We start from the raw sequence: 19,516 nt of genomic DNA, 5'->3' as shown, positions 1-19,516 counted from the left end.
AGGGACTAGACTGCTGATCAAGAGAAACATCAGGATAAAACAAAAAATGATGTTTTCGCTGTACCTTTAAGAGACCTACCCTTGTTTTGGCTGCTTCCTCTTTCACAGCAACCATATGCTGATTGTAGACAGCACACGCCTGCGTTTCTCCCTCAAACCAGCAACTTCCAAAGCGTCACGTTATTGTTGACAGCTGCCTCGCTCCGGCACAGAAACAAACCCCTCTCAGGTAGGTTCTGACAAATATACCGTGGCTCTTTTATTGAAAAATCAAAGCGGCTTTTTCACCCTCAAATTACTTTTTGCAACGTCACAGCTATTAGAACTGAGATCTAATGCATTTAGTCTCTTGGATTTGTTTAACATGGTCAGGATGTCATTTTCTGGTTGTGCTTACATTCACTCTGGTGACTTGCATTGATATCTGTGCGGTCCATGATGAAGATCTGCAACACCACATGTGATCTGAGGGAAGATAGAGTGTGATTCACGTCGGAGCAGGATCCGATCTGAGCGGCTGTTTGTTTTTCTGATTCACACTCTCTGTGACACAGAGTGACACATAGATGGGTGTTGCATTCTCGGCCCCGGCACTTAATTACGAGTCATTGATGTAGACCGGGGGTCTCAGAGTCGTGGCCCGCGGGCCAATTGCCGCCCTCGGAACAACATTTTGTGGCCCCCTGACTGAAATCAAATCTTTGTGTTAGTGCGGCCCGCGCGTTTTTTTCTCACATGCATCTGGAGGTTTTATACAGTGGGTTTAAAAAAAAATAATGGGCAAGGATAAAATGAAAAAGTAACTTTGCAATGTATTTTTTTGCTTCAAAATTTGAACAAAATGTCTAGTGACAGTGCTTAAACGATCTTTTCAGATATAACAATGAAAAACAACTGCAAAAAAAAAAGGGCAAAATTAAAGACTAATTTGATAACCAGAATAGCCACCATTTGCCTTGTAAACATTATACCTCCTCTTATATGTGCTATCAATCCATTTTCTAATAAATTTTAGTGGTAAATTTTCCCACAGTGACAAGATCAACAACATTTTTAGGGTGTAATTTCATCAATTCTTTTTTGATAGTCATTTTTCATATTAATGCGTCATGTAGTTTTTAGAGGAACAGTTCATTACATATGAATGTTTTTATAATTTACCTGTTTACCTCATTTACAGTAAAACAAAGGAAAAAAATTGGACTTAGTGTTACTTCTAGGTAATGGTTTTACAGGAAGGTCCGCTTGACATTAAATTAGGTCGTTTATGGCCCCCCCGGACCAAAAGGAGTTTTGACACCCCTGATGTAGACTCCAAAGTTTGTCTAAAATGACATAAGGGCGTACTTGTGTGTGAGTGCACGTGTGAGCGTGTGACAGACGATGAGCTGTTCTTTCCATTGTTATCGTCCATGTCTCATTTCCTTTCAGCGAGCATTCCTTCCTGTCAGAGCGCTGACAGCAGAGCTGTCACAGTTGAACCCTGAAGGAGCCTCTCGGTGTCATTTAAACGCGGGCCGCGCCTTCAGGTGGCTGATTTCTGTCAAATTTAAGGAAGCAAATGAGCTTCTCTCAGTGGAGGCCATTTTTATAGTTGCTCGTGGAAGCACAGAGAACTCGCGGCCTGTTAGAAGATGCCTGCCGTTCCATTGTTACATTGAAGGATCGCAAGCTCGACACCTGTTCGCCGCCACCTTCACACATGTGCTTCCACCTCCATCAACGTTGTATGCATTTAAGCACGTATTAATTGTTTTGTGACAGTTCATTTGCTTCTTAAGTGTTATATTCTGCTTTTTTTCCACACCGTTTTGTGATACGAATCATGATTTGGATATGAAAACACAATCTGACCCATATCTCTTCCAGCTCTTGTTACTGTCGCTTGTAATTAGATGTTAACCTCTATTCAAAAACAGCCCGTCGAACCTGATCGGTCGATTCCTTCAGTACACTTGTTTAATCTGACATTTGGAATCTTGCGGTTTTCAATTTGCTATCACGGGCCACAAAGGAAAACAAATAAATACGGTGATGTTTGAAAAACAAGAGCACAAAAAAGAAAAATCAAGTATCTGGTGAAATTGGAGCTGGACAGGTCAGTGTCAGGACAACATTCACATTTGTGACACACTGATGAGTTTCATCTTTTGGTTCATTTATTTATCATCCATACCGCTTATCCTGCAGTCCATCAGAGAGCCACCTATAGACATAAAACCATTCATTCCCTCATTGGCACATCATATAGAGACATACAACTGTTCATCCTCTCATTCACAGACGTATAAAATGTCTCGCCTTGTACTTTTGCCTCGTGCTGCTGCGGCATTTGAATTTCCCCAGTAGGGATCGATAAAATATGATCTTATCCGTACAATGCGGGAGGAACCCGCTGAACCTCCACTCAGACACGGGGCGAGAACTCCACAGGGGAAGGCCCTCTGCGGGAATCCAACCGCGGACCCTCTTGGTGTGAGACGAAAACACGAACCGTGCCACCCTCTCCTTTCGGTTTCTTTCTTATTATCTGTTTGATCTCTATGTAAGAGTCTGACTAATCACATCTAATCAGAACACCCTTTTCTTTTTCAACGACACTATCTATGAAATGGAAATGTGGCGTTGGTTTGCAGTGCGTGGAATCTAGCCGGGCGGCACAGGAGGGCACTGTTACACTGACTGATTATTTCTCCCCTGGCCAATTACAGTCCGCTCTAGAGTAACAACTGCTATCGCCGAGCGTTTAACTTTTCCAGTGAAGCGTTCCAGGAAGTCACTTGGAAATAATCTTTAAACTGGAATGAATGAATCACAGCTTGGCAGAAAGTGTGTGTTTAATGTAAGATTTGTGTGTGTGTGTGGGGGTGGGTGGGGAGTGAGGTGAGAGTGGTCCCAGTGTTGAACAACAGCATTGTCTGTTTTTCTTCTGACTCCTGTTTTTCTCCTCCCCAGATATAAACAACCCTGTGACGGTGTAGGCCTTGGAAATGCTCTCTCCGCAGGAGTCCCTCTCCCAGGGCGGCTCTCGGAGCTCCTCATCGCGATAAGCCCGCCGTGGGTGTGTCGGGTTCAGGACTACTACTACGGAATGCGGGATGGGCCAAACTCGTTCGGCTCCTTCGCGCAGCGCCGTCAGCCGCGGCGGAGCGTCACGGAGAGCGGGCGGACCGGCGCCGCGCTCCGGGAGCCGTAGATCCGGGAAGGAGGAGACGCGCCGGGGCGGCCAGCTGTCGGGCAGCCCGATGAAAAACCAAGTCCTGTCCTATCTCGGGAGGAGGAAGAGAGAATCCAGCCCGACTCAGGCGGGTTCGTGTTGCGGAAACGGCGCGGGAGATTCGGCGGCGCGTCCCGATCGCGGCGTAGGAAAGTTGCCGCGGGACGAGGCTGCGTTGGCCGCGGGGGAGCGCCGAGCGGCCGCCGGCCTCGCCGACCGGGAGGCGGCCGATGCGTGTGGCTTCCAGGCGCGGGGCGGGGAAGCCACCGCGGCGGGCGGCGTGGCGTCGACGACCGGCCGGGAGGACGATGCCTCGGAGCCTCCGGCGGCGGCTATGGAGGACCAGCCGCCGGGGGGAGACCGCCGGAGCTCGGCCGTCGAGCTTAGCTCGGACCGGGACGCGGCTCTGACTTTACCCGGCTCACCTCCCGACCCCCCCGCGGTGGCGGTGGCGGAGGCGGGAGAGCCCGGGGACCGAGACCTGGAACCGGAGAACCAGACCGACCCCCATCGGGTCCCCCCGGGGGGGCAGGGCTTCCTGGGAACGATCCCCAAACTCATTATCACCCGGGATCCGAGTCCCAGCCGCCCGCCGGGCCCGCCTGCTGTGCTGTTCGTCGGCGCGGAGCTGAGCGCCGGCTCCTGCCTGGAGCCGCACCCGGACGACGAGTCCCCGTGCTCGGACAGCGGCTGCGGCGGCTCCCCGGCGCTGATGCGCTCCCCGAGGAAGCTCTCCAACTCCTCTTCCATCGGCCTCTCCTCCGCTTCGTCCTTCGAGGAGTCCGAAGACGACTACACCGGCAGCGACATCGAGTCCAGCCTGTCCCCGGGTCGGTCCCTGTCCAGCCCGGACGACGGATCGGGGGTGAGTGACCTCTTGACCCCGCCGCCGAGGCCGTTGCAGCGGGAGAGATTGTGAAATTGATAAAAAAAAATCCTGGTACGGAATAATCCAGATTATTACTTGGAACACAACCCACCTGGGTGTAAAGTCCAAGGCCAAACCTTAAGATATCCAATAATCATTTTAATATTCTAAGAATCAGTCTCTATATCATAACAATTCTAATAAGGAGTGCGTTCTTCGCCGGATGACCAGGAAATGTTCTGAAGATAAGAATATCTTTTTGAATATAAGAATAGCATAAACCTAACAAAGAGAGAAATGGCGAGGGTAAAGGAATGGGAGGGGAAACAACTGCAGAGGTGATTATATAACTTTATTTATAATATTTGAATGTCAGCTCGGAGCTCATCCGTCACATTTGCTGTCTTGATGTTCTTGTGAGAGTGGCATTTATATCACAGAGAGGAACTTCACCCAGAAGGGACTGCGGGGTCTGGAGGAGGAGCCTCGGATGCCTCGGGATATCAGACGCCCCGCCGAGGACATTTCCTTGACTTATCCTGGCCTGCCGTGATAGCAGCCATAGAGTATTAAGGGCCAAAAAACTGCAAGCCACATAGAAACTGTCGGGATGTGATGTTAATCCAATTAAAAAGGCAGAGGAGTTATCTAAACCAGATTATGCGTCCATCACACCCGGTCATGTGTTTCCATTTTGTCCAACGGACGCACATTCCGGAAGCGGCAGCGGCAGTAGCCGGAGCGTCGGGGTAAAAAGTCACAGAGGGGTCACACAGTCATGCAAAACGCTGCCGTTTTGATCATTTCCCCATGTTCAGGAATGCACAATGTGACGTGCATTTGCCCAAGAGTCGTATATTTTACTCTCTGTGTAGAGCAATGTGAATGACCTCAAACATGAAAAGATTTCCCATGTGGCACCGGTAGAAATCATCATTACGCAAAAATAAAAAGTCCCGAGTTTACTGCAGGCGGAAATCCACAGCTGTCAGTGAGTTGTGGATGTGGCTACAGCACCTGCTTCTTCAGATAGCTAGTCATTGTAAGCATTAATAACATATAATATCCATCCATCACCTGCCGCTTATCCTGCACTCAGGGATGCGGGGGTAACATATAATAGTTTTATGTAAATGGAAACCAAACATGGGGGAATGTCGTCTCTTGTGGTCGCGGCTTTTTAACAAGTGCGGCAACGAACTTTGCGCGTACGGACCCCGGAGCTGGCGGGCGCCAGTTCACCGCCACAGACGCTCGCTTTCTCCTCTCCGTCCGCCATGAGCTGCTTTTCCCTCGGTCTGCCCCCTCACAGCGTACCCCGCCAGCCACGTTTAAAAACTCCGGCCGCACAAAAGAGCGTGTTGGAACACACACTCATGCTCACGCAGCGTGCAAACCTAGCTAAATAGCAGACGGCGGCACTTTTGTACCCGCATACTTCCATAATCTAATATCAGTTATTTTTCAGCAGCCCACACAAATATGCCCCCCTCCCACATGAGGAGGGAGAAAGTGTGCAGTGGTAAAGATATGAAGCAGAGGGCATGCCGGGACAGGCCGTGACACTCAGCTGCATCTCGATATTTGTGGGATTTTTACCTGTGAGTTTTGGATCAGGAGGAGATCAATCCCGGCCTTCCAGGCCCGGCGGCGGTGCTCTTTCCAGCTATAATTCATTGTTCAGTGTTTCAACTTCCCCGAATTATCCTAGATATCCTAATATCGTGTTGCAACAAAAGCGGTGGACTCTCGTCGCAAACATTGCGAGCCCCGGGTTGTGGCCCGCCGGATTTGGCAAACTGGTGGACTCAGATGTTTCCAGGCGCTTGTACTGACTGCCAGGAAGTGAGCGACCTGAGCGCTTGTACTTGAGATGTTGTAACAAACAGGATGACGCTCGCACGTGGTTTCTGATAAGAGTTGCATTTTTTTTTTCTTTCTCTTTTTAATGGGCACAATTCGTCCTTCAGCCGTTGAGTAAAAGCTGTGTCGTAAGGTGGACGCCGTCCGCCGGCCTGTGGGCGTGTGTCATCAGAAACCCGCGGCGCCGCAGTCAGATCCCCGCCAAACCAGTTACATCGGGCACGCTCTGTGATGGGCGCACACACTTGCTCACACACGCAGAGACTCACACACACACACATTTGCAGCGATGTTGTCTTGTATTCATAGTTCAGTATGTGTCATGGAAAATTGAGCTGAAGGCAGAGCCGGTTGCTATGCGACGTCTTTGCCATATATGGTACTATGTTTTTTTTTTTTTTTTTTTTTCCCCTCTTCTTGTCGTGTTCTCTATTTGCACCACCACTCCTCTGGCCCTGACATTTGAATGTTATTAGATATAAATAGCTATGAATGTCTTCTTCTTCCCAAAGTGCACTTGTTATTGAAAGTTTTGATCATCTTATTCCTCAGTCTCACATGACACACTCGCTCCCCTCCGCACTCGGCCCATTCATTTTCCCTGAAACATCGGCAGACACTCAGCGGAGGAGACAACAAGGGGAAAAACGGTGTAAGATAAAACTGACAGAAAAAAGAGAAGGTGCAGTGAAACTATAAACATGTGGCCTACAGATTCTTTATGCATCATATGAACCGGGGCTGTACGACCATTTTCCGCGGCGCCCCTTAACATTCAGTCCCACCCCAATTCCAGCTGGTGTGCGGCCATGTTGGAATCTATGTATCATTTGAAAAAAAAAAAAAAAAATAGAAGTGAAAATAACAGTGCTTGGAAATCTGTGTGAAATTAATTTTGTATTCAAATGAAATGCGGTGCAGAGCGACCCCGGGGGCCGCTGCGCACCCGGGGGACGGCGGGGACGGCGGTTTCAGGACCGCATCCCACCCGTACCACCGCTCTGACAGGTTGTGCTATCTCTTTATCTGTGCTATTTAGAGATTCGGCACCAAAGAGCAAGTCGGCCAGACTCTGGAAAACCCTGCAGCTTGGGCTGAACCGGCGTAAAATCTAGCAGGTTCCCCCTCTTAGACCTCCGTCCCTGGAGGGGCTCCAGCTTCAGGTCACACCCTTTTCGGCTCACGTTTGCCGAGGTGTTGCACGCATGCATCCGTTTAATATGTGCGTAATCTATAAGATCTGAAATCAGAGCTTTTCAAACAGTTGCGCGTTGATTTTAAGTTGACACTTAAAATCGCAGTACTGCGGCTAAACCGGCGTTAAAGTGATTTAAATGACAGGCGGCTATCAAGCCTAGCGACCACCTCATGCTCGTATTGTGACCTCAGTCCCAAATTTGGTGACATATCATAGTTTTTGGCAGATGCAAACAGAAACTAGCAAATAGCAGCGTCACGAGTGATCTGTGTTACAGTGACTGCGGTGAATAAAAGACTAGGGTTTTTTTTTTTTTTTTTTTTTTTTTTTTCCTGAAAGGCATGGACGGTGCCATTTTGAAGAACGGTCCACCGTCCTCGCTCGGTCACCGGCTGGAACCAGCTGAGCTGCTGGAGGAGGCGAATAGGGGCTGAAGGATGTGGTTTTCTTCTAGAAAACCAGTCGTCTGATAGTGACTGAAAACACCCTCATTGTAGAACACGCAGGCACTCCTGCGGCTGCCGGCAGTTGTCTAACAGGTTCCTTCTCTCTTCAGCTGAGTACACAGACATACACGTATGCATGCACACACACACACACACACACACGCCCATGTGTGTACACAGCCACACACACCCAGAGTTTCCATCACTTCAGGGACTAGAATAAACCCTCACTGAAACCATGTCACCTGTATTTTACACCAAATTCAAAGTTTATAGTGTGAAACTGTTACACACAGACACGCAAGCACATGCATGTCCCTCCTGTAGGTTACATTGTACTGAGGAATTTGTCATCTAGACAAAAGGAGGCTATGGGAAGGCCCGTATTCCCTCCCCCCATTCTACTCTTGTGTCTGGCAGCAGATTGGCTCCGGACGGGGCCCCCCCTCAGGGATTAGTGGATGAGAAGGATGGGGGAGCGGAGGCTAAAAAGAGGTTTGTAGCTGCAGGGGAGACAGTGAATGTAACAGAGAAGGAAGTAAAAGGACAGGATCGTACTTGAGCGGCCGGAGGAAAGGAAATAATAGTTTTTTAGTCACCAGGAAGGTGGGTGCGTCCGGGGACACAAGAGAGATCTCAAGAACTGAGAAGGTGTCGGGAGAGGAAGTGACAGGATGTTGAAACCAGAGACTTTCTGAGCGCTGATGATACGACGGTAGCGCGGCCCCAGGAGGAGAGGGGGGTCCGTGTAGACCTATAAAAGAGGAGGATTAGCTTCCCAGCGCCGCGTGTCTGCACGGGTTGACGGGCCCGGCGACAGACAGGCTGAGGCTGGAATAACTCGCGCTAAAAAAAAAAAAAAAGCTAATGTAGATCCGGCACCATGTGGGGGTCACTTAGAGCAGACCCCGCTCCGAGCGGCACGCCGTAATGGCCGCGTCCCCGCTTTGTCTCCGAGACTGCGCCTCGTGTGTGTCGGCGTCTGCGTCCGACCCCGCTGCCGTTCCGTCTGCCAGGTAAGAAATGGGATTTCAGAATTCCCCTCGGCCTTTCAGATGGTCTGGTGACGGTGGGATGGATTCATGGATTGTGCTGACGGGATGATCTCAAGGTCCGGGTTACGGAGCCTGTAAGCCAACCAACGGGATCATCCGGCTTCAGGCTGTTTTGTTTCGCTTTTCACATTCTAACGTCGCCGGCGAACCTGACAAATATAGTCTCGGGAGGTCGCGCTTCCCCTCGGTTACCGTTGTTATGTCCAGCTTTTGCACCCGGCTTGTGAATGTATGGTTTATCCAAGCGGTGAGAGATCACCCCGTGGAAAACGAAAGCACGTTTCCGGAGTAGAGAGAAGTAAAAGATGATCTAACGTGACGTTTGTTTACGAGACGTTTGAATGGTTGGATTGTGGGGGAAAAGCTCAGCATGGCGGCTCGAAAGCCAGCGGGTTCTCAACATCGAGTAATTCTCTGGCTTGCAAATTAAATGAATCGTGTTTTTCCATTTCAGCGGCGGTGCGATTTCCAAATTTGTCCTCCTCCGTCGGCCGACCCCCGCGGGTCAAACGTACTCACGTCTCCTGTACTTTCTCTGCTTCTACAAACTCGCCGCGTCCCTCGGGCTCAGTTTCTGGTCCCAGCAGCGGCTGAGAGGCCGCCGCGATTTTATAGATCGTGATTTAAAGACCAGGATGTCTTTTTTTTTTCGCTCATTTCGCGCTCTCTTTCCCCTAGCTGCCGAAGTGTGGAAATAATGAGTAATTGTGGTGTCGGGTTTATCAAGTATCTCTGGCGGTCTGTGACTTTCATAAGTGTGACAGTTGTTATCATGTGAGACGGATGCTGGCAAAAGTGTGTGTGTTTCCATCACCGCGATACAAGCTGCTAGTCTGAGACCATCTCATCTCCACACCATGAGATGTTTCTCACAAAGCTTCAGGAGTTTTAAAGGTATTTAGCGTGTTTCTCTGTCTAAGGTGAAGAAGGTGCAGGTTTAAATCCTGAAATAGAAAGTGAAGGTGGGGTCCCTGGAGGTGACGGTGCGCAAACACGGAGGCTGAAGTGACTGGCTAGGATCGGAGATCATGTTGTTTGCTCGGCTTTTATTTAAAAACGCGTGTTTGTCACAGGTCAGCGATCGTCTGAGCTCTCCGCTCATGCAGAAAAGAATTACGTCACGAGGCAGCTGGGGGTCAGGGAAACCCCGGTTGTTGTAGCTTCTGCAACCAAAGCGGTGTTTTTATTCTTTCGTCCAACGGATGCATGTTTGTGAAACAAATCTCTCGGCGTTTAGGGTCAATACCGCAGGGCTGTGCGGCGGACAGGGAGAGCCTCGCTCGGAATTGATGCGATGCACGCGTATTGACATTTTAATGGAAAAAAAAAAAAATCACATTTGGAAAAATCTTCAATAAATTGGATGTATTTTCCCACAGCCAATCACGTGCCTCCGTCTAACCTCCTCCTCTGGATCAACTAAATTCCCTCCATCCATAAACCACCTCTCTGGTCTCCCTCCTGCCTCCCAGCATGATTCTCCGTGCACGTCCCCACCATCTCCGTCTGACTTTATCTCCAGAACATCTACCATGTTCTGGCCCTCTGACGGACTCATTCCCTCCTTTCTCCACTTCTGCTTGCTTTGCTGAATGACGTGATGGGTAAAAAATGTGTGCGTCCTCTTTATCGTTCTTCATCCCGTCAAAAATTAACCGCGAGGTTAATACGAGGCAGATGAAGGTGAATCCCTCTCCCGCTGTACGTTGGTCATACTTTCACTGAGCTATTTTATTGCATCAGAGGATTACGTGGCGGCTGTTTAGCGGTCAAAACTATGACCTTTTTTTTTTTTTTTTTTGCAAAGCGATGAGAGGAAATCTCCTGGTTTTGCAATATAACCACTCCCCTTTCCATCGATCGACGTGACGCTGCGCCGGGTCATGACGAGGTTCGTCAGCTCGAGGTTCCTGTGCGTGACAAAGTGGATCCGTCCTTCTCCTGAAAGCCTGTTGTTTTCTTTTTAGATGGTTTTATCAGCAAATCAGACGGTTAACTCACTCTCAGTCCATCTACGAGGCTTTCCTGAAAACTAGACTCCTATGAGCTCTTCATTTCGGTGTTAAAAAAAAAAGTCAGAATTGAATGGAAAGTTCTCTGATATCTTTTAATATTGTGAGAAATTTCTACAATAGTGATTTTTTTTTTTCACCTGTTCAGTTACCGGAACCGTGCAAATTCACTGCTCAAAAAAAAACAAAACACTCAAATAACACATGCTAGATCGGAATGAATGAGAATGAATTGTTTTGTACAAAGTTGAATGTGCCGACAACAAAATCACACAAAAGTTATCAATGGAAATCCAATTTATTAACCCATGGAGGTCTGGATTTGGAGTCACACTAAAAACTACAGTGGAATAACAGTTAGAAAAATCCAACTTTAATATAATGTCCTTAAAACAAGTCTAAACAAATCAGTGTTGCTTGCTAAGTGGACAATTTGATTTCACAAAAGTGTGATTAACTTAGAGTTATATTGTGTTAAGTGTTCCCTTTATTTTTTTTGGAGCAGTATATTTTAAAGGAGCCTGTTTTTGAGCTACACACACTGTTTCCGCACTGTGTGTGTGTGTGTGTGTGTGTGTGTGTGTGTGTGTGTGTGTGTGTGTGTGTGTGTATATTACAGCATGAGGACGGCCTTATTGTGACAGAGTTTCGACACAGCAGCTGTGGAAAGAATGCATCTGAAGGGAGCTGAGATAGGCTGACATGTAAACACAGATAGACCCCGCGGTCGTTCGCACAACGTATCCGTGATTAAAACGTGCATCTTCTCGCCTCAACGTTTTGGTCCCCTCTCCGCCCGCTCATCTTAGTACATCATGAAACATTTACCGGAATAATCCATCTCATTCAAAGGGGACTGTGAGGAAATGATGGGAAAAGAAAGTTCAGGAACCCAGAGATTGTTGACTGCACTATTGTTGGGTTGCATGCAGGCACGCACACACACATCACACAGGCACGCACACACACACATCACACACACACACACACCTTTCCTTTGCTGACGGTTAGTTTGTTTTGATTTCCCACACCCACGTCTAATCAGTCAGTGTCCCGTCATGTCCCTCGGTTTGCTTACGTCAAAGCTCTGATTGCACACTGTCCTTGCTTTGGTAGCTCCCAACAGATAAGGATTACACACACACACACACACGCACACATACAAGCAAGCATGCACACACACACACAATTTGAGACACTAAGTTTCTGTTTTACGACACCACATTTGTGACTCTGGTAAATGTTTTATGAAAAGGTTTTGTCACACATCTGGTCTCGGCAAGAGGGGGAGGATCTTTTCAACGTCTACAAAGAAGTGTGTGTGCATATGTGTGTGTGTGTGTGTGAGTGTGTTTGTGCGTGCGCACACTGCAGGGTGTGTTTTCCTGTCCTGGACAATCGTTGTATTTTCCTTTATTTAGCTCAGTCATTTCTTTGACAGTGTGCGGTTTCCGTGACCCACCTTTTCTTACAGGACGTGTTTTTCCTTCCCTCAGTGTAAATCTTGGCTGAAGCTGAAAACCATGGTTCACCGCTCCCCTTTCAACGCGTCCTTCAAGAAGCGCTGGGTGCAGCTGGCCGGCCACGCAGGTACGCAGACGCCCGGCTGCGACCGCATACGCGCGATCGGCCTTCTGTCTTCATTCCTCTCCATCTTCTTCGTCAAGGTAACTTCCAGGCCGGGGAGCACGGGCGCCTGCTGAAGCGCTACTGCGAGTGCGAGCAGCAGTGCCTGCAGAAGCTGATGAAAGACAAACTGCGACCGTACGTGCCTGGTTATTACGGCGTGGTGAAGAGAGACGAGCAGGACTACAACCTGATGGATGACCTGCTCGTCGGCTTCGACTCGCCGTCCATCATGGACTGTAAGATGGGCAGCAGGTAAGTTCCGGATGAGGCACATCTTCCGCCCCCCCCTTTTTTTTTTTTTTTTTTCCCTCAGCTTGTTTTTTAGTTTTAGATTCCCTCCCTGCTCCGGGCCACGTTGACGTCGGCGCACAACCTTTAATTACACAGCGACGAGGGAGAGCTCGCCGGCTCAAAGTCCAACACGGAGCATAAGGGGAGATTTTTATCCTCCAAATTGGGAAATCATGAAAAGAAAAGAAGAATGCACACAAGCAGGAACTGAATTTAAAAACAATTTCCCAAAGCACACAGACCAGATCTCAGCCTCAGCCTCCCTGGAGGGGAGGAATAAGCAAAACGTACTTTGAGAGATCTGTGCCAGTTGTAATGGCTTTCTTGGCTCCCACTCTGAGTTTTTGTAGAAGACGAGCTCTGTAATTTGGTCAAGAGGCCTCACGTCGAACTTTGGTTTCCCCTCAAATCAGGACGTATCTGGAGGAGGAGCTGATGAAGGCGAGGGAGCGTCCCCGCTTGCGAAAGGACATGTACGACAAGATGGTCGCCGTGGACCCCGGGGCCCCGACGGAGGAGGAGAAGGCCCAGCAAGGAGTCCTCAAACCCAGATACATGCAGTGGAGGGAGACGCTGAGCTCCACGGCCACCCTGGGCTTCCGCATCGAAGGCATTAAGGTCAGAGGTCGTCTCGGACGTCCAACGCTCAATAACCTCACAGTTTGTGTAGGCTAGGAATGTTTGGGAGTAAATATTTAGCCAGCAACCCAGGATCCGAAAATAAATATCGTGCTATTTATTTTAATTTGTTGATATTACAGGTTTGCGATTTAGGAAAAAAAAAAAAAAGCTTCATATTCTTTGAAGCGCTGACTGATGTTGGACCTTCAGAAGTCCTCTCTCCCCAAATAGTTTTCAACAGTTGCCGGAGCTCCTCCAGCCGGAGATAGCAGACCGACTCGTGATCAGAGAATATCACGGTTGTCCTTCTCTTGCAGAAAGCTGATGGAACGTGCAACACCAACTTTAAGAAGACAAAATATAGAGAGCAAGTGATGCAGGCTTTTGAGGACTTTGTCGATGGAAACACTCACATCCTGGTATGTTCTCTGTTCTCAGATCCTGGCCTGGTTCATCTACTTGTTTCTACTTGCTCATGAAAATGCTTTTGAAAATGAAGAAGAAAAAAAAAAACACCAAAAATATCTTTATTTCTTTGCTAAAACCTAGACTGAAAATGAGGCATCGCATTTCCTGTAGATTTCTGCTCTGTATTTTAAGAAGTTAAGAAAAAGAATCGATGGCCGGAGCCAGAATCGATCTGCTCACTACCGGGATCCTTCCTCGCACAAAAAGTCTTTTGTTTTTCTTTCTAGAAACTCTACCTGCAGTTGTTAGAGGAACTACGTTCAGTGCTGGAGCAGTCCCCGTTCTTCATGACGCATGAGGTGAGGAAATAATGCATCCGGAATTCTCTCGATTTCCTAAACCTACCTGTTGGCCAACGTCTAATTTCACGATTGTCTTGACGATTGTCATCGCGCAGAGTGACTCACGTGCATCTATTCTCTCATCTCGCCGGTTTGCAGGTGGTAGGCAGCTCCCTGCTCTTTGTGCACGACGCCTCGGAGAAGGCCAGGGTGTGGATGATCGACTTCGGGAAGACCGTCCCCCTGCCGACCCCCCAGACCCTGGACCACAGGACCCCCTGGGTGGAGGGCAACCGAGAAGACGGCTACCTGTCGGGACTGGACAACCTCATAGACATCTTCGCCGCGATGCTCCCGCAGTAGCCTGGAACGGGAAGCGAGGTCATTTTCCATCGCGTGGCGACGCTCTCGCTTGGTAGAGGACGATGCTGAGACCAGTCGGCGGTGATCACTTGATCCCAAATTTGGAGTTTGCCAAAGGCCAACGTTGTACCTCACGCCCATCCACCCGCTACCAGCCGAGAGAAAAAAAAAGGGGAGAAGTTTATGCAAATGTCACTATTTGTTTATGCCGCATCTTCTTTGGAGAGGACGGCTTCAGAACAGCTTAGCCTGCCCGGACACTTGTACCAGGACTCCTCCTCGCGGTGCAGTCTTCCTCTGCTGGCCAAAGATGCACACTGCACCCTCCTGCCATGGACTCCAATGCAGGGGTTTCTTCATACTAAAGGCCTCGGAGGTGCAAGGACTGCGTGTCAAGGACTGCGTTTGACATTCAAATACACGGCAACACTAAAAACACTGGTCAAACCATGTGTTTAACTAACTCAGTGTGTAAATACCTTTTTTTTTTTTTTTTATTTAATTTTTTTCCCTGCCTTCCTATTACCTTACCGTTTTTACAATTTCCGTGCCTAGCTGTTTGAAAGGAGAGAACTCTTTGACCATTCCAACGCAGTTGACCGCTGCCATTTTTTTTTTCCTGTCAGCGAGTTCAAGTGGATTTTACAATATACCAAAATTTAACTTCTAATAGAATCTCAGTATTCTTTTTTGGGCAAATTGTTTTTTTGGTTGTTTTTTTTTGTACAAGAATGCAGTGTAACAAGTCTTATTTTACATGGGTCGGTACCCTGAGAAGCTCGGCGGCCATGTTTGAGTGACATCTGTTGCACTATAGATCCTCACAAAGCCATTGAACAAAACTAGAGGTGCCTCTTTTTGTGTTATGATGGGAAGCAGCACAGCTCCGTGTTTACAATTGCAAACAATTAACAATGTACCTGAGATCTGGGTTTGTGATCAGTATTGCTTAGGGTTTCTGGAGGGTGACAAAATCTTACAGTGGGGTGGCGGTTGAAAGGATGAAATGAAACTGGAATGACCAGATTGATCTGATAAGTGTCAAAAGTCTCACTTTTTAACTGGAATGCAGCAGTGCCAGAATGAAATAGCAAAGTATTACTGAGTGAGACACTTAAAAATCTCCTCTGACAAGCTATTTTGTAGATTCAGTTTTTGTATTTAAGACAGTGTTTACAAAGAAAACAAAAGGTTGTCTGCTTTGGATACCGAGGCAGCGGCCAGGACTGTCTTTCATATTTCCCTATAGGAACGCAGCAGGTTGGTGAACAGAACAGTCACGAGTCTTCCTTTTGCAGATTCAGGAAGCGGTGCGGGTGCGTGGGCTGCGAAGCCAGCGCACGTAAGCTTTCTACATTTGTGCTGTGCAAACGTTTTACATCATGATATTGGAATTCTACTTCAGCTTTTCCATCTAGAAAAAAAAAAAAGTGCCGGAAAGAGAGGAACCGTAGTGTTTACAAAGTTTTATGCTTCTTTCCACAAATTTTCTCAATTGTTTTTTTTTTTTTTTTTTTAATTAGTGCGCTTTATAATGTAAGAACTGGATTCATAACCACTTTTTATATTTTCTAGAGGCAGTGCGTTTTCAAGTGACAAAATACAAACTGGTGAGCAAGTTCAATCCCTGCTTTGTTCTGAAGGTCAAGGATTGCAATAAACTGGAAATAAGACTTAAGACTGGGACTCTTTTTGGGATTTGAAATGAACAGACAAAACAGGTGCTCAGATTTCCAATTCGTTCCGCGTGCAGATTTTGATCAATTTATTTAAGGGTTTGGTGATGTCCGTGTCTTCTTTAAATTGTGTTATAAATGGAAAATGTTGTAATGCTGTATTTTTCCCCAAAAGCAATGGAGAAACATGTTTTTTTCCCATTATGACGCCACAGTTGTGGAAATATCTCATTTATCTCTCGTTTGTCCATTACACGGTCGGCTGAATGAGTCACCGGACAAAAATTCGGCGACACTTTTCTACCGACTTATGTCATGACCTTGAACGCTTCTTTTTTTCCCACATTTTCAAGCCAACTTGGACGACAAACATTTTAGAGGCGAATCACCGTTTGCCGTCACGCCGTCTGTCCTCATGTGCAGCAGCACCGCCTGACCAGCCAACCCGGCTTCCATGCCTCCTTCAGGAACCACATACTGAGTCCCATCGCTTTCTCTCTGCGGGTCCAGGGTCTTCAACTGCTCGTTGCTCTGAATCACGCTGTCCAGGGTCCAAAGCTGGTAGCGGAGGCTTTTTCCTTGCTTCGCCAAAACATGAACCTCTCTGAGTCCCGGGCTGCTGACGGGACATGGTGAGGTGTCGCCGCTGGGCAGGTAAAGCCAGGGCAAACCGGGATCGGGCTGAATGTGCTCTTTGTTCACGCTCCCCTCGTCCAGACCCAGCAGAACACCTTGAAAAAACACTAAATAAGTAACTGTCAGACTGGCTGAATGAGCGTCTCAGTGCGTGTTACCTGAGGCGACGGCCCAGTGTGCCCTGTGGCCGCTCCGCTGACATGGCTCGTGGTTGTAGTCTTCATCATATCTGTGCATACTGTTAAGGCATTCTTTTCTAAAGCCTTCTTCTGATACCTTTTTTTTTTTTACGCAGTGTTTCCCAACCACAAAGCCGTGGAAAAATGCCCACTTTCACGCGATTGGCCCAAAAATTATTTATCCAATGCAAATCATGTGTCATCTTACATCTATCTCTCTAGACAGCATGCAGTTACAGGCGGAAAAAAAATTAAATTACGTAAATGGAGTCGAAAGTTTCATTCTATTTCATTAAAAACCTTTTTGACGTATTTATTTGGTGGTGTGACGTTTGATTTTTCTAATGTAAAATATGGGCTGTGGCTAAAAAACAATCGGGAAACACCATTGTAATGAATGACTGCAGAATGATATAAAAGGTACTGTTGTGCATCTTCTGATACTGAATACGCTGGCACATCCTAACTGTGCTTCAACGGCCAGACGGAGTGACAGATGCAGCAAGAGGCCATGGTTTTTTGATAAAGGTTGCGCGTTAGAGAGGCCAACCACGTATCTGCCAGCCTGCCGATCTGATCTGTATGTTAATTAGCAGCGATAGTCAACATTTGGACGACCATACAGTGACAAACACGGAGAGCTAGTTAAAAATACTGTGCTGGTTAATCAATAAAATGTAACAATAAGTACAGCTTGTAAAAAAAGATATCTTTTGAAATTCCCTCCTGTTCCTCAGATATTAAAAACATCCATTAAAAATACAAAAAATAAAAGCAGTCCTAGCAGAAGGTCTAGGATACGGGATGAGAACAGGCTGTCTGCCCCACAGGTGCGCGATAAGAGTCGCTGTTTTGTCTCTCAAACCGCCCGACAGCAGTTCCGCCTTGCAGCCGCAAACCTCTTCTGCCAGCAGGGCCATGTTTCTGGCTAGAAAAAAAAAACTTTTAGGACAGAGGGGAAACCTATGGAGGCTCGTCATATCAAACTCCTGGATAGAAAGGGGTCCCGGAGATCACAGATGTTTACAATGACATCATCTTCATAAGATCACATTATTCTGCAGTTGCAGATTACATCACAATACTGGTTCAAATATCCTTGGCCATGCCAGGACGTTTAATTGTTTATCCATAATATAGTTGCACACGTATACGGGTTAATGGAGCTACTTGGCTCTTTGATTGTATGAAAAGTAAATATACTTGCACAACTAAATCCTTATAATCCACAACCCATAATATTTAACCTTATAATTCAAATTCCATAATCCCGACTGTAAGTGTCTGGACCGGTGCATTCTGCATTCCACATGAAATAAAAAAATAAAAAACTATTTTTTGAATTGAAAAGGGTTTACCAATGACCGCACTTATTAATTTTTTGTTTTACCTGAAAACATTTCACCCTGTGCTGTAAATCCCCTGCACCTTGCCGTCCGAACAACAGTGTCCATGTCGATGGCGGGCCGCCGAAGGTGCACGGCCATCCACAGGGCCACCAGACCACACCTGTGAGGTAAATGAAGAACGTCTTTACTTACAATGGATATGATTGCTTCTAATTGTATTGCAAAAATGGCGCTAATCGGTGGTAGACGGCTGTGTTCACACGCACTTCTGTTTAAATACTCACTGTGGACCATCCTGGATGAGAGACGGCACGTAGGTGTTCATCAATATCCACTGCAAATCCTTCCTGAAACTGGAAAAGGAAAGGAAGGGTCACATTTCACCATGAAATGGTTTGTTTAAAGCATCTGCTCTCATCACTAAATGAATCTTGTTCTACATAGGTTAGGTTTAGGGTTCGCTCCTTCTTTTAGAAGCAACTGAAGGGTTGCTTTGGGTGAAATAGATCAACTGTTATCATTTAATATTTCCATTATAGGTGGAAAAGGGATGCACATGGCAACTGGTGTGATAAACCGGGCATTAAAGTGGGAAATCTCACCTGGCCTCCCTCTGGCTGAGCAGAAGGCGGGCCTCTTCATGGTCTCCTTCCACAGGACTCCTGCTGCTGCCGATTGTTTGGTACAGTTTCTTCTTGGCTGACGGTGGAGCTGCAGGGGAGAGGAGGGGAAGAGGAGGCGGAGGTGGAGGTGGAGGCAGGGAGCAATCCGCCGACATATCCCCCGGTGCACCTGCAAGAAAAGCAAAGTTTGGTTAGGCTTTGCAACAATACCGTGGATGCGTCACAGTGAAAAAGTTTCAACGGAGACAAAACTAGTCGCCCACCTTCACCCCTCCTCTTGCGATCGAGCGAGATAGCACAGTATGTGGGAGAACAGCGAAAATAACTGTGTTACGTAGAGCTGGTGCAGAAAATAAGCTGTAGCGTCTCACTTTGTGAACACAATACTCTGACAGGAACAAAACAGCCAGCTTGTTTTATCCATATTTGGCAACAGAATCTTCTTCTTCTTCTTGACTTCGGATTCAAATCACAAGGGAACTCTTTATCGCCCTCCATTGACTCCACCGAAGGAGCAATTTTAGAGAAAAGTAGATTTAAGCCGTAAACTCACCAGAATCACACGAAAAAGTATTATCTGAGTTCCATGACATGAGCATCCCGTAATCTCGGTGTATAATCCAGTACCTTCTTATATTTAGTTTTCTTTTGTCTACTCTTGCATTAACATGACTCTTTCAAACCACACTCCCTCCAAATGTTTATGTTTTATTATTGTAATCATAATGAAATAAATAGCTA

The 19,516-nt window shown here is 47.2% G+C and overlaps 2 protein-coding genes across 5 annotated transcripts; one reads left to right on the top strand and one right to left on the bottom strand.

The window, feature by feature from the left end:
* The first annotated feature begins 122 nt into the window (after positions 1-122).
* On the top strand, positions 123-15,990 carry itpkcb (inositol-trisphosphate 3-kinase Cb). 3 transcript variants are annotated; one of them, XM_086164049.1, is made up of 8 exons: positions 123-229; positions 2,956-4,082; positions 12,156-12,249; positions 12,327-12,540; positions 12,993-13,197; positions 13,518-13,619; positions 13,896-13,967; positions 14,109-15,990. In XM_086164049.1, exons 2-8 carry the CDS (start codon positions 3,099-3,101, stop codon positions 14,310-14,312), a joined length of 1,875 nt encoding a protein of 624 aa, XP_086020175.1. In that variant the 5' UTR covers positions 123-229; positions 2,956-3,098; the 3' UTR covers positions 14,313-15,990. The 3 variants fall into 3 exon arrangements, with proteins under 3 accessions (XP_086020175.1, XP_086020174.1, XP_086020177.1); XM_086164051.1 differs by lacking the exon at positions 123-229 and adding an exon at positions 2,263-2,842; XM_086164048.1 differs by lacking the exon at positions 123-229 and having other exon boundaries at positions 2,139-4,082.
* On the bottom strand, positions 15,767-19,469 carry actmap (actin maturation protease). 2 transcript variants are annotated; one of them, XM_086164052.1, is made up of 7 exons: positions 19,329-19,469; positions 18,755-18,944; positions 18,437-18,505; positions 18,194-18,312; positions 17,605-17,731; positions 16,783-16,853; positions 15,767-16,719 (listed from the first exon to the last, which is right to left on the bottom strand). In XM_086164052.1, exons 1-7 carry the CDS (start codon positions 19,372-19,374, stop codon positions 16,337-16,339), a joined length of 1,005 nt encoding a protein of 334 aa, XP_086020178.1. In that variant the 5' UTR covers positions 19,375-19,469; the 3' UTR covers positions 15,767-16,336. The 2 variants fall into 2 exon arrangements, with proteins under 2 accessions (XP_086020178.1, XP_086020179.1); XM_086164053.1 differs by lacking the exon at positions 19,329-19,469 and adding an exon at positions 19,039-19,239.
* Positions 19,470-19,516: the final 47 nt, after the last annotated feature.

Source organism: Fistularia commersonii, chromosome 18 (assembly GCF_037954325.1).
Source record: "Fistularia commersonii isolate RoL2024-O1a breed Wild chromosome 18, RoL_Fcom_v1.0, whole genome shotgun sequence".
NCBI classification, from domain to species: Eukaryota; Metazoa; Chordata; class Actinopteri; order Syngnathiformes; family Fistulariidae; genus Fistularia; species Fistularia commersonii.
Note: the sequence above shows the minus strand (reverse complement) of the source record. Positions and strands in the feature narration are given on the sequence as shown.